General features: G+C 34.2%; 1 protein-coding gene across 1 annotated transcript in view; it reads right to left on the bottom strand.

The window, feature by feature from the left end:
• mRpL4 (mitochondrial ribosomal protein L4) overlaps window positions 1-12,814 on the bottom strand; it is a 74,487-nt gene extending 61,673 nt beyond the window's left edge. The window contains exons 1-3 of the mRNA XM_090398877.1: window positions 12,619-12,814; window positions 6,585-6,675; window positions 1,342-1,414 (exon numbers count right to left, since the gene is read on the bottom strand). Of these exons, the coding sequence (XP_090255003.1) occupies window positions 1,342-1,414; window positions 6,585-6,647 (136 nt within the window). The 5' untranslated portion in view covers window positions 6,648-6,675; window positions 12,619-12,814. The remainder of the gene's footprint in view (window positions 1-1,341; window positions 1,415-6,584; window positions 6,676-12,618) is intronic.
• Between the last annotated feature and the right edge of the window lie 502 nt (window positions 12,815-13,316).

Below are 13,316 nucleotides of genomic sequence, written 5' to 3' on the forward strand. Positions count from 1 at the left end.
CAACACCATATCAACTCTGCACACGAGAGACCTCAAGACTTATATGACAGTGGTGCCATGTGCAGGTAAGTAATTCAGAGAGAGAGAGAGAGAGAGAGAGAGAGAAGAAAAGTATGTTTTTCAAAAAGCTGTCATTGGGAAAAATGGTATGGGGAAGACTATTCCAAAGAACAGAGAAGATGGAATGAAGAAAAAGAATGAGAAGTTGGTTCAATAAGTTTGAAGACGAAGCGAGTATGGATGCCGACCAACAGCTACCCACGCTTATATGTGATTAGAGGAAAACGGACAAATGGTGGCAGCCAGTTTTACAGGTATTTCCATGAGTGCTGCTCCACTGAAAGAGAGCATCTAAGGGGAAAGCGATCAAAGGGAGTCAGTGAGAAAGTAGTTCTCACTGACTCCCTTTGATCGCTTATTGTATTTTTTTACACAAAGTTCTTATTGGATTACAAAGAAAACCAATTATAATGAAATAGAGTTTTCAAAATATTAAATAAAAAACAAACTTGTGATGTAGTGTCTGTACACAGGAAGAATGCAGTCCAGAGGCAGGTCTAATAACTATCATAATTTAAGTAGTAATGAATATAAATAATATTTTGAGATATCTGCAATAACTATTATGTGATATGAAAATATCTGTGATTTCTATTGGTGACAAGTCACAGGTATTGCTACTACCACATTTGCTGCCAACATTCATAAGGAACATGCTAAATTTCAGTTACAGGTTAGTGAAAATAAAGATGTTAGTTTTTTTTTTTTTCCATGCAAGTTTACAGACACCCCCCCCCCCCAAAATCTATCCACAGATTTTGTAATGAAGTAGAGAAATGGGATGTGCTGTCATCAGCAAAGTTACTGAATACTAACGAGAGAAGTACAGGAGGAAGAATGTAGGTATTAATGGCAATCATATTCAAAATGAGGATATTAGAATGGTTACAAATAAACATGGTGATCAAACATTAGGAATCACAGATATGAGAGTTCTGAGAAAAATTAGGAAAGTGAACAGATGGCATCAATGACAGAATCATTATATATTTATCAATAACTGAATTTCTTATATGGAACTTTTATTCTCACTTAACAGGGACACCTGTACTCTTCATGTGCTTTAAGTAATTTAAAAGAGAGAGGGTTGTAATGAGAATGATACGCTCCTAGAGAAAGGCTGACTGATGCTAACAAAAAAAAAATATAGGTTTGCATACTTATTGGTTAGTTATGAAAATTCTAATAAATTTGGTGAAGAATTTTCATTTTGTATTAGTATAGGTTCAGAGTAAATACTATTTACAGTATTTAAATTATTCGAACAACCAACAAACAAACCTTGAGTAGCTGATGTTTCAACATTTGAAGGACTTCTGGTAGCAAACCTGCACAGCTGAACCAAGAATGGCTTCTGAAAATACATAAAACATTATATACTATATAATAAAGTAATGTTCTTAGACAATTATAAAAAAAATTGTTTCTTATTGGTGTTCCTTCTTTACTCAATAGTGATGTCATTCATTACCACTACAACTGAATATAGAGCTGTGTTTGACATGTGTTAAACAATTTTGTTTTGTCTGATTTTATCACTTAAACGTCCAGTTGAACTGACGAGAGAAATTTTTATAGAGATCCTATATATTAAATTTCATTAAATTCTCTCTGGCCAATAAAATGGTCTGAATGAAACTAAAACTGAATTGAATTAGTGGACATATTCAAGTTTTCACCCCAAATACAAGCAAAGTGGACAGAAAACACATGCAATTAACAAACAAAAACATCATTAGCATGCACTGTGTCTGTGTTGGTGTGAGTACTGAGTTGTGTGGTGTGAATGCCTCTTGCAATTGATCTTTGGACCCCATGGAGATATCATGTAATAATAATATTCCGTTATACAGTATAAATACCAAAGTTCGTTTAATTTCCATCAAACCAGGAAGGAATTATAAAAAGGGCAGAGAACAGAAAATGAACATCTGTGAGGAAATGACTAAAGAGAGACAGGGATCATCAATTAACTGAACTGCCTGCTGACAGCATCACACATTTTTAAGGGAAGGCTTTCAAGTCCATCCTCCCCAAAATGTGAGGAGACTACTGCTTGGCAGATATAGGATTTGTATATGGCTAGTAGTTGTACTTATGGAAGGTAGTGTCTTGGGTGAAAAGGATACTAAATTTTTATTGAAGATATGAGATATGATGTATCTGTGGTAGTTAAGATTAGAGGTATGTGTGGGTTTCCAGATGAGAAATCTGATACTGTCAGAATATCTGGGAAGTATAAAAATTAAAAGGAAACTGAAGTGAGATCAATCACCCACTTCTGGCAAAATATAGTCTTATCTTGTTTGCTAGAAGGAAAATAAGACTGCATTTTGGCAGACGTGAACTTTACCAAATTGTCCTCACTCTTAATCAGTGTTTAATGCACTGATTACGAAAGATCTTGACATTCAGAATATTTGAGCACAACAAATGTGGTTTGTCAAATAAAGAGAAGGAACGGTATGTGCTTTCATCAGTAAAACTATAGATAGAAGTCACAACTATAGATAGAGTTTGGTGATGATAGGAAGTGCACACCATCTGTTGGGAAAAGACCTTGAGTTCAATTCTAGTCACAGTGTGTGCTGTCATCAGTAAAACTATAGATAGTATTTGAGGTCAATGATGACTCCATAGTGCAGTTGGGAGATGATAGGAAGTGCACCATTTGTTGGGAAAAGACCTTGAGTTCAATTCTAGACAAGCAAAATCTTTGAGCTCTTTCAACTGCAGGTGAGTTAACTGATCTCATAGTAGCAGGGATTTTTCTTCTGGAAACTGGTTCCACACAGGCAAATCAGCCATCGAACATGAGCAATGAATAGAATAAATAAGATGTAATGGTAGATGGTGTTGTATCGTCCATCCTGTCTTTTGATCCGCCATCTTGTTTTAACGTTGTTCTTATTAAGGTTAATTAATTGTATGTTGATTACTAATCCAAATATAGGGAAATTTCTATTATACTACGCCATCCTATATTCAGATTAGTCTATGCAAAATAGTGGAATCAAATATTAATTAACTTTAGCGGTCTAATTTTTATATTATATATAGGCCGAATTTGACATTAACGTTTAAGGTTCTCGCTAGGTCCGATAATTTTATGAACGGTGCAGTGAAAAAGAATCAGGCTAACAACAAATTGAAATCAATAAAACAAAACATTTAATGCAGGGTTATATAATATATACATAAGCATACTTTGGATACAAGATAATGCAAAATTAACTCTGTTCAACAACTCATAACATTCACTCAACTCTTGGTATCAAACATCGAGTCTTTAAAATCTAATTTCTCCCTAATAAACAAAGATAGTTCTAAAGTTCAATATCACTGAAATTCATAGCAAACATTTTAACAATTATATTCTTTATCTATCCCTTAGTCAGAAATCACATAGTTCAGTCAAGAGGTAGTTATCACTTTAAGAGGGGAAGACTATTAATCTTCTAACTTCGGCTAATTTCAGCATAAACACCACAGTTAATGTTAGGATTTAACAAGAGGAGTTAATTCTTATAACTTCACTCTAAAATGCTATAAAGTACAACTGTTCTTACCGGAATAAATCCTTGCACATATTATTCACTAGGTGCACTTAAAACTTTAGTTAACTATCACAGTGGAGCTACACATTTCAAAAGTAATCTTCTTTAAATTAACTTAATCTTTAATCTCAGCACATCACAAATGTAGACACACTTGTACTAGAAAATTCAATTATTCCTCATATACTACTTTGCAATAGAATCAGCTTTCCACTAATCTTCCTTGAAAGCTCTGGAATTCAACATTAACTTCAGAATTCCATATCATTATTCTGAGTTGTCAATTTACATCTCGATCCTTCGTAATCTGATTACAGCACTTAATTCTTTGTACTACAGCCTCTTACTTAACTCTGTGCTGCTAATAAATTATTTCCACATCTCTATTGTACTGTTCTGAGTGCTGTTACTGTGCTGAGTGCTCCAACTGTACTCAGTCCCTAGTTCCCCAGTTCTAGTGCTGACTGACTGCGACTCTTGTTTATTCTTGCTTTCCGTTTATATACCTTCACTCCTTTTCCCCGCCAAAACTTGTTCTCACCGTCTAGCTCACATCAATTCCATCTCACGTCCATAACTCACATGCTACCACACTCGCGCTTTCTACTTTTTTCTACTAGCATTACATAACATTTTACCTTTACATACAGAAATAAAATAAAAGGATATTTTTAATTTAATAAATATACAATTAAATATGAATAGCACAAATTCTTCTACTATTAATATAGGAATAAATAAAATAATCTGAACGTTATTTTTATACAGAGTCCTTTCCATTATTAATACACATCCTCGATTAAATAAAAAAAATCAAAGGTAATTATATGAATAATAGTTTATAACAAGAGATTTACATTAAATAATATCTACAAATGTAGCCTTTGATATGGTGGATTATGTTGGATTCTGAAGGGAGTATTAATAATTTTAATTTCTCTTCATTCAGAATCCAACAATGGTGTGGTGCAGAGTGGAATGTGCTCCAATGATAGTGGATTGTGTTGTACAGAGTGGCCTTGATAGAAAATGCACTCTTTGATCACAAAAGACCTGAGCTCAATTTTTGTTAGGATGATAAGAAGGAATTTTAATATTGGCCTTTTGAACTGAAAGTGAGTTAAATGAAAGTGAGTCTCATATAGAAGTAGATGGATTTTTCTCATGCAAACTCAAGTTTTTTTGTCTTGCAAATAGGCAAAGTGGCCAGAGAACACAATCAATTAAAATAATAAATATGATGTATGAGTGACACACGATGTGACACACACACACAGCGGAATGTGCTGTGTTAACAGTGGATTATGTTATGGAGAGTGGCCTCCTGCAATGAGTCCTTGCAGGTGTAATATAATAATAATATGATATAAAACTATATATGAATGACTTCTCTCATTGACATATGGAAGGAAGGCAAAGAGCTGGTACTCCAGTACTGGGAGGGAAGTCTGAAGTCATCCATCATAAGATAATGAATGACCAGAGACAAAACTGGCCATCCAATTACTATAAACAATAAACAAAATGTAAACCATGATAGTATGCTGGAGAGGGAGGGCACTCTATGTCATATCCAATGAAATATAATGTATGAAAATGTCATGAGTGACCACATGTTTTTCTCCAATCCTTTTCATTGCTTATGTCCAAAGGAGGATAATGTACATCTAGATGTGCAATGGATCAAGAGTGGCAAAATCCCTATTGGTCACCAATGATCAACTGGTGAGCCTACAGATGGAATAACTGTTTCCTTGGATTTGGAACAGGTTGAATATAGACTTACTTCCATGCTATAGGCAGATGCCAAATGAGCATGAGCGGGTATAGAGATGATATGAGGGTGTATTAGTTCTAGAGGAGCACAACGGTAGTACTTTTAAGGAACAGAAAAGAGTTGTTGGCATCCAGCTGTTCAAATTCTTCCAAATCATACAAGTAGGAAAAGGTAAACCACCTCATTATTAAAATAATCTTGATCAGAAATAGTTGTAAAAAGTTTTTTTCACTTGGATGTGAAAAAACTTGGGTAAAGAATGTGAAAAAAACTTGCATGTGAAGTATCTTCACAATTTGTCTATTTTCTTACTTACATATGGAAAATGTGCAACTTCTGCATTAATTCAATCTTGGTATCTTTCTGCACCTGGTTCTCACTATGACACCTCAGTAAAGGTGGAAACTGGTCTGGCAGTGACCTTTCCCATACTGCACAGCAATATACATGTCCGAAAGGAAGTGTGCTTTGTAATATGGGATGTTGAGGCAAGTGAACAGCCTCTACACATAAGTAACCTAGTAATGAAGATAATTTATGTGCAAACTCTGTTTGCTTACACTGAGATAAAGGATTGAACAAGAATATACATTTTTTGATAAATATAATTTACTCTTGTAACCAAGTGGTTACACTATTTATGAAAATCTGACAATATTGCCGTCCTCAGAGATAACAAATTAATTTTGGGGAAAATTGTTGCTGGGAAATTAGTAATGGTGTAAACTTTTCATGTAGTACTATTATAATATCCTGTATGCCCCTTTAGGATACATGTCAGGAATTCAATGATGGTGATGACAATGCAAGTGGGATGTGGGTTTGAATCCCATCATGAGCTTGGGTGTTTGTAAATGTATTTAAGGAGTAGATAAATTTCACTGCCTTCTGCGAGATCATTATCCTTCTTACTGGAGGACTGAAGTGACTTGGAAAATGTTTGGAACTCTGGAGCAGAATTCCTAGATTATCTAATACTTAGCTCAGCCATGATACAATTACTAATGACCTATATTATTTACAGCCTTTCACTGGTGAGATTCACATAAAATCTAATATTAACAATATGGCAATTCTGTTTTAAAATAATTATGCTTTCGAGAACATAGTCTCAGGTTAAAATTACATGGAAAGCTATCTAATATAAGTACACTTTAAATAAATGAATAAGTCAATAAACAAACTCTTACATTTTTAGGAACACAGCTGGTGGGCAAATAAAGATGTATGGCCCGTGCTACAACTGATGCCATAATAACATCCAAATCTTTAATCAATTTCCTAAAAGCATATAATATGAAATCTTAAATAACAATATATACAAAAGCACTTTCTTCTGAAACTTTATCAAACAAACAAAACTGTTTTGCATTATTTTATGACCTTGTTAATTCAAAATTTGAACAATCTATAGTGGTACAAATACATGACAGCAAAGTTTAGTAGAAATGGCATTGTTCCAGTGAAACAAACCTGCAAGGCTGATAAAGAAAGTAAGTTTAATTTAGTGATAAAACTTTAGACAGAATACTTACCAAAAAAAACACTTACTTACTTACTTCAAGGATTTTTTTTTTTTTAATACTGAACTTATGGTGTGGCAAAAAAAAAAATTTAAAAAAGAATAAGAACTTCAAAAAATCTGTAGTAAACATGACAAGCTAGCAGTATCAATGGTGGTCATTTTAATAGATTTGTTATTAGAGAAGCATACTGTGATATTTATCACAGATAAACTTCATGGAAAGCTCATAACTAGTTTCTTCTTTTGTAATCTGATGAAGAATTTATCAAAAAGAGGCAGCATATCTTTATTAATACAGCTTGCTTGTTGTATACACTACATACTACAGGTTTATTTAGTTCTTTGTCTTTTTATTTTGTTGTATTATATTCTTGCCATTTAGTGTTCATATTTCTTCACTTTCCACATTATTTTCAATCTTATACTATTTTGGCTCTACTATAAGTTCACTGCTTAAATTAAAAAAAATCCTTCAGTATTAAATTTAATGTTTTACAAATATGGAAATCATCTTCCTTTCAAGAATATTCTTTGTTTTACAGTTAGTTTTCCCTAAATAAATTTTAATGGTAATTTAAACTTATTTAATTTATTAGCATTGCAAGTTGGTTATACTGGGGCCGCTTCGTTTCCTAAGATTTGAGCTATTATATATTAGCTGTAGTATTTAAAAAAATAAAACAAAAATACGGTTTGAAATACAAAGTTTTTCAGACTATATATATTTAAATATTTGAACATGATCTTCGCATATTATCTTATGAAGAGTTTATCTTGAAAATTAGATTTTCTGAAAACATCAAATATAAGAAATCATCAAATTTTTTGATGATTTCTTATATGACACTATATATGTTTATAAAAGACAAAAAATTATTATTAACATCTGACCTCCATGGATTCAAAGTCTCATCACAGAAAGTCCTGCTCTCTCTCACATACACACACAGCTAGTCATACCATGAGTTAAATCCATTCACTGTCTCTGCACTCACACTTTTGGGCAATGCATCCCAATAACCTACCACTTGACATGTAAACAACCTACTCCTCGTCCCCTTGTTGACACCCTCCTTATACAGTTTCCATCCCTGGATGTTCAGCTTTACAGGACACTTGTGTCTTCAGACATCAAAAATTAACCTGGCCTTTAAATGTCAATTTAAAAAGATCCTTTTATTTATATATACACACTGCTTGGAAAATAAATTAAAGCACATCCCATGGGCAAGGTGCATCAGGCCTTGTAACGAGTCGCATGTTTGTAGCCAGTATAAATTGGAGGAATATGATGCTTACGAGTAATTGCAAATGTGTCCAGGTGAAATGGTTGTGAGAAGGGAACTGACAGTTTGAAAGAGGCATTGTGATAGTATGCTATGTTGCATGCCCATTTACTCAGCAAACTGTTGACAAATTAGGCCATCTCAGGTCAAATGTGAAAAAGCAGCACAGGGAGTCCACTGCAAGTGCTACTCGCAGTGGATAACCCACTGCGCTCGCCGAGCATGACCACAGGATGCTACAAAGGATAATATGTAAAAACTGCTATTCATCAGCAGACACATCGAAAATAGAATTCCAGGCATCAACTGAAACACAAATCTGCACAAAAAACATTCAGAACCAAGGCTCACAACATGGATTTCCATAGTAGGACCACAATATGCAAGCACCTCCATATACACATTACCCGAACAAATATGCAGCATCATCTTCAGTAGTGCAAAAAGCATGTACAGTGGGATGTGGAAACTTGGAAAGTGGTGTTATGGAGGACAAATCATGCTGCACCCTCTACCGATCAGATGGACAGTATGGATGTGGCAGATGATGACTGGTCTCTTACCAGAGTATGTAATCCTACCTATGAAAGTCAGAGGTGAAAGTGTCATAGTATGGTCATGTTTTTCCTGGTTTGGCCTCTGACCTCTTATGGCCAGTGTCATTAGGCTGCTGCTGCAACTGTGTGGCTTGTGACATGAATGTCACCACACTTGACTGGCCTCCACTAAGTCCGATCTCAATCGTGGGTTGACCTGGAGCATTGTGTGTGGTCAAGGGACATCTGCCTGCCCAACAACAGTCCAGGATCTCCTTACATGTGTAGAGGAAGACTGGTCCAAAATTCCCATTGATTGCTATCATACGCTTGTGGAAAGTATGCCCCACTGGATTGCTGCAGTCATCACAATGAAAGGAGATCCTATATCTTATTAAGGTGGGTGACATGGCTGTTTGTTCCTGATACTATTGACTTCTTTTCAAGCATATGTATGTATGCTTGAAATGTATGCTTATTTATGTATGTATTATGTATGTATGCGTGTGTGTGTGTGTACACACACACACATTGGGGAGAACAATCTTTTCTAGACAGGTATACACACATAAATTATCTCACTCCCACATTCCTAATGCTCAGCATTCCACTTTTGAAAGCTAAACTCATGAAGTCAATATGTGTATTATTTCATTATTTATTTTTGGGTGGAAATCAAGAATAGTAACCACTAAAAACAACTAATGCAAAGTTGACAGCTACACCTTCTCGGCACACAAAAAAAATCATTAAACAAGAAGACTTGTAATGCATTTTCATAGGGTAGATTTTTCCTTTAATGTTAGACAGAATTCCTTTTTGGTAAATAATGGAAACTAATGCCATTTTAAAAGTAGTAACTTTTAAATTTCCTGACATTTGAACTTCATATTAAGTTCATCATCTAGCGTACACACACACACATTATATAAACAGAACCCTCAACCATTCTTACTAGCAATACTACTACTATTATGAATTTTCACTAAATTATTATTACTATTATCTAAGACCTACAAGGAGCCAAGGACTCATTGAAGGAGGCTATATATCATCCACATCAGCTGTCATACCTTCCCTTAAACTCACTCACACTACTTCATACCTTCCTAGATGCACTTACTCACTACTTCAACAGGCAAACTATTCCACTCCCTCACTGCTCTGTAAGAGCAAAATATAGCTCTTACCCATTTCTTAACTGTGAACAAACTTAACTTTTATGGATGTCTCCTGTGTTTTCTCTCCACTTTCCATATAATGAAGATATCCTATCATTCTACAAGACGTTACATACCATAGAATATTCAGATATTTATAGACCTCTATCATATTACCTCTCTTTCTCCTATTAACCAGAGTCTGTGGCTCACATACTTGCAATCTGTCCTCATAATCTAAATTCCATAACCCTGATATAATCTTTGTAACTTTTCTTTGCACGCACCCTTTCCACAGCTTCTTTATCCTCCTCAGAACCCAGAAGACCAAATCTACACACACACACACACAGTAGTCCAGGTGTGGTCTTATCAAGACCTTCGTAAAAAGGCAAAATGACTTCCATATCCTTACATATCAAGGTTTGCTTTAACATCACAATTATCCCCTGAGTTATATTTGCAATTTTTGCTCTGTGACCTTTGAACTTCAAATTCCTATCCACCATTATGTTAAGATCCTTAGCCTCATCAGTTTCTTGGCATAACCCTGCTAATATCATAGGCTGTTGGAAATCTCATCACACTGAAGTACATAACTTTACACTTACTCACATTAAACTGAGAGCCATTTTCATTTGCCCAAATTATAAGCTTATTCACATCACTCTGTAAGTGCTGGATATCAGTAGTAGCTCTGATTTCCCCACCTATCTTTGAATCAGCAACAAACAATTGAACATCTATTAGATCCTTCCTAATGTGATTAATTTATTGAATGAACAACAATGGTACAAGGACTGAACACTGGGGTACACCACTGGTCACCTTAAATCTGGCATATTCACACCCACTGTATACCAATTTTTGATACCTGTCTGTCAACCATCCCACTTATCCAAGTCAACAGTTTATATTACAAACCCATATTCTCCAGTTTATTCAAAAGCCTTTCATGGTATCATATCAAATGCCTTAGCAAAATCCGAAAATATCACAGCGTATCCATTGCCTTTACCCAACTCAGCCATATTGTTATAAAATATGAGCAAAGTGCTAAAACACGACCTTCCTTTACGTTAGTGCATGATTTGCTGAGAAATCGGATAATCATGATAATAAAAATAGTAAGTCAAATAATTTAAATAAAGGAATGATTTCGATGCCATTAGCATACAATAGCTACTGATATCTGATAACCAAAAAATCAACAAACCACAGCTGATATCACAAGAAGGGATTATTTGTACCTTTACATTATGCATACAGAGGTGTTTGTTTCGATGTTTTAAATTTGGGTTTGTTAATTTTTTTTTTGCATAAATGTGTTATTTTTCATTTTGTTTTATATTTCGATGGTTCTAGAACTGCATTTATTTTACTGCCGTTTATGTGTTTTTGTGTTTCTCATAAACAAATATACTAAGTAATCCAAACTTGGTAGATAGGTTATATGTGAAATGTGCATGCCTCGCATAAGCACGTGATGTTTAATTGTTGGCACAATCTGAATTTGCTCAGCAGGTCCTGTGAAATGCACGTGTGTCACACTGAATAAATGTCTCAACAAAAATAAAAAAATTGTTTTCACAGTGCAGTGGCCTGTGAAGACAGAAGTGCTTGTACAATTCCTTTTAAGATAAAATGGAAATATGTAGCAAATTTTATATTTAAACCTACAATAACCAGGATGAAAAACTTTGGTGTACAATGGTGATGGATATTTTCAATTCCATAACTATATGAAGTTTAATCACAAATGGTGGACCTTTAAGAACAGATGTTCATGCTCCCATTAGTTTTTGTCGAAAACTATTTTCAGAAAATTGCAGTAATCCTGTGTATATACTGCCAGCAAAGGTTAGTTGATTGGTAGAGCCTCTGCTACTAATGGCTTGCAAATAGTTAAGCAGGTTTGAGCGCGGTTAGTAGTTAGAAGGGGTTCAGTCATTCGATGGTGTTGGCACATTCTCCCTCGATGAGTCTTTTGGACTCCCTGGAGATGTCACATAATAATAATGACATGTTGATTTTAATGAGTTTCAGATAGGCAGTTTTTCACTGACTTTAAAAGGCCAGATTAGTTTTTGATGACTGCAGGTTAGAACTGTTTGGTAGTGTATATTGCTGGTACTTTGTAGCAGTGTTGTGGTCATTTTTTATTACATTCTTATTAATTTTAACAAAGTATTTTCCTGTACACAAGGAATAATTTTTGACACTACAAACGTCTACTTTAATGTAACGAGGAATTTCAAGGGAAACATAGGTAGTAAATTAAAATTAACCACCTTCAATTTACTGTTTATGAACTCATTCTCGTATTATTTTATTAATTTTTAGAACTCATATAAATTTTCAAACTTCACTCAAAATTATACATTTATGAACGTTAGTTTTTTTTCTTTCTTTTTTTCACAATTTTCTGTCATATAGATTCGAAATAGAACGTCACAGTGGAGTTTAATGCCTAACGAAGCTTCCTATAAACGTTCATTAAAAAAAGAGAAGAAAATGGGAACAATCTTGGTAAGTGTAATTCTTTTATTCAATTTATGAAAAAATCAAGCTAGACGCAGCTTTATGTTTTCATGGCTAGTTCTGAATTCAAGTATATAGGAATGCATCTTTTAGTATAACCTCTAACTAAGCCTGATAACAAAATTTACCACACTTCATAATATTTTCAAACTATTTAGCAAATAAGAATTTCTTACTCCACATTACTTGGGGATACCCGTTTGATACAAAACGATACACGCAGTCAAACTGCAAAACTTGGGCATTATGGAACGCTTATTCTATAATTCGCATGGCATCACTTTTGGAAAAATAACGCTTGCAAAATTTAAAAATGCCAGACAAAAATAAAAACCACCTTATACGACGTTACTTAACTATAACACATGCAAAAATATTTATTTACACCACTTTGGATTAGCAGTGCCCTCTGTTACCAACTTCTATAAATATCATGCGCTAAAAATAGTGAGTAAAGGACAATAAATAAATCCGCTAACGCCTTTAAAAATCGATCCATATAATCGACAAATAAATCCTCTAATGCCTTTTAATTATCCAAAAGGTATAAAGGGCGACTTTAAACCCTAAAACTTGTGTAAATCGCTAGTGAAATAGTTTCCACTGTCCTTCATCGCCGTAGATTCATTTCTAGGAACGTTTTAAACAAGATGGTGACATGATTACAGCATACATGTCAGGTTTTAAATCCAATTATTATCCGCGAAAAGAAATCAGCTAACGATTTTTCAAATTATTATTATTAATTTTTGAACTCATTTATTATCATTATGTGACACTTCCGTAGAATCCGGGAATTCATCCTAACAGTCCTCTTTATATTCACTTTTTTTTAAAAAACCACTTGATAAAAAGACCAAAAAATTACAGTACT

The sequence above is a fragment of the Typopeltis vanoorti genome, chromosome 10 (genome assembly GCF_054136105.1).
Source record: "Typopeltis vanoorti isolate ZY-2024b chromosome 10, IOZ_Tvanoo_1.0, whole genome shotgun sequence".
NCBI classification, from domain to species: domain Eukaryota; kingdom Metazoa; phylum Arthropoda; class Arachnida; order Uropygi; family Thelyphonidae; genus Typopeltis; species Typopeltis vanoorti.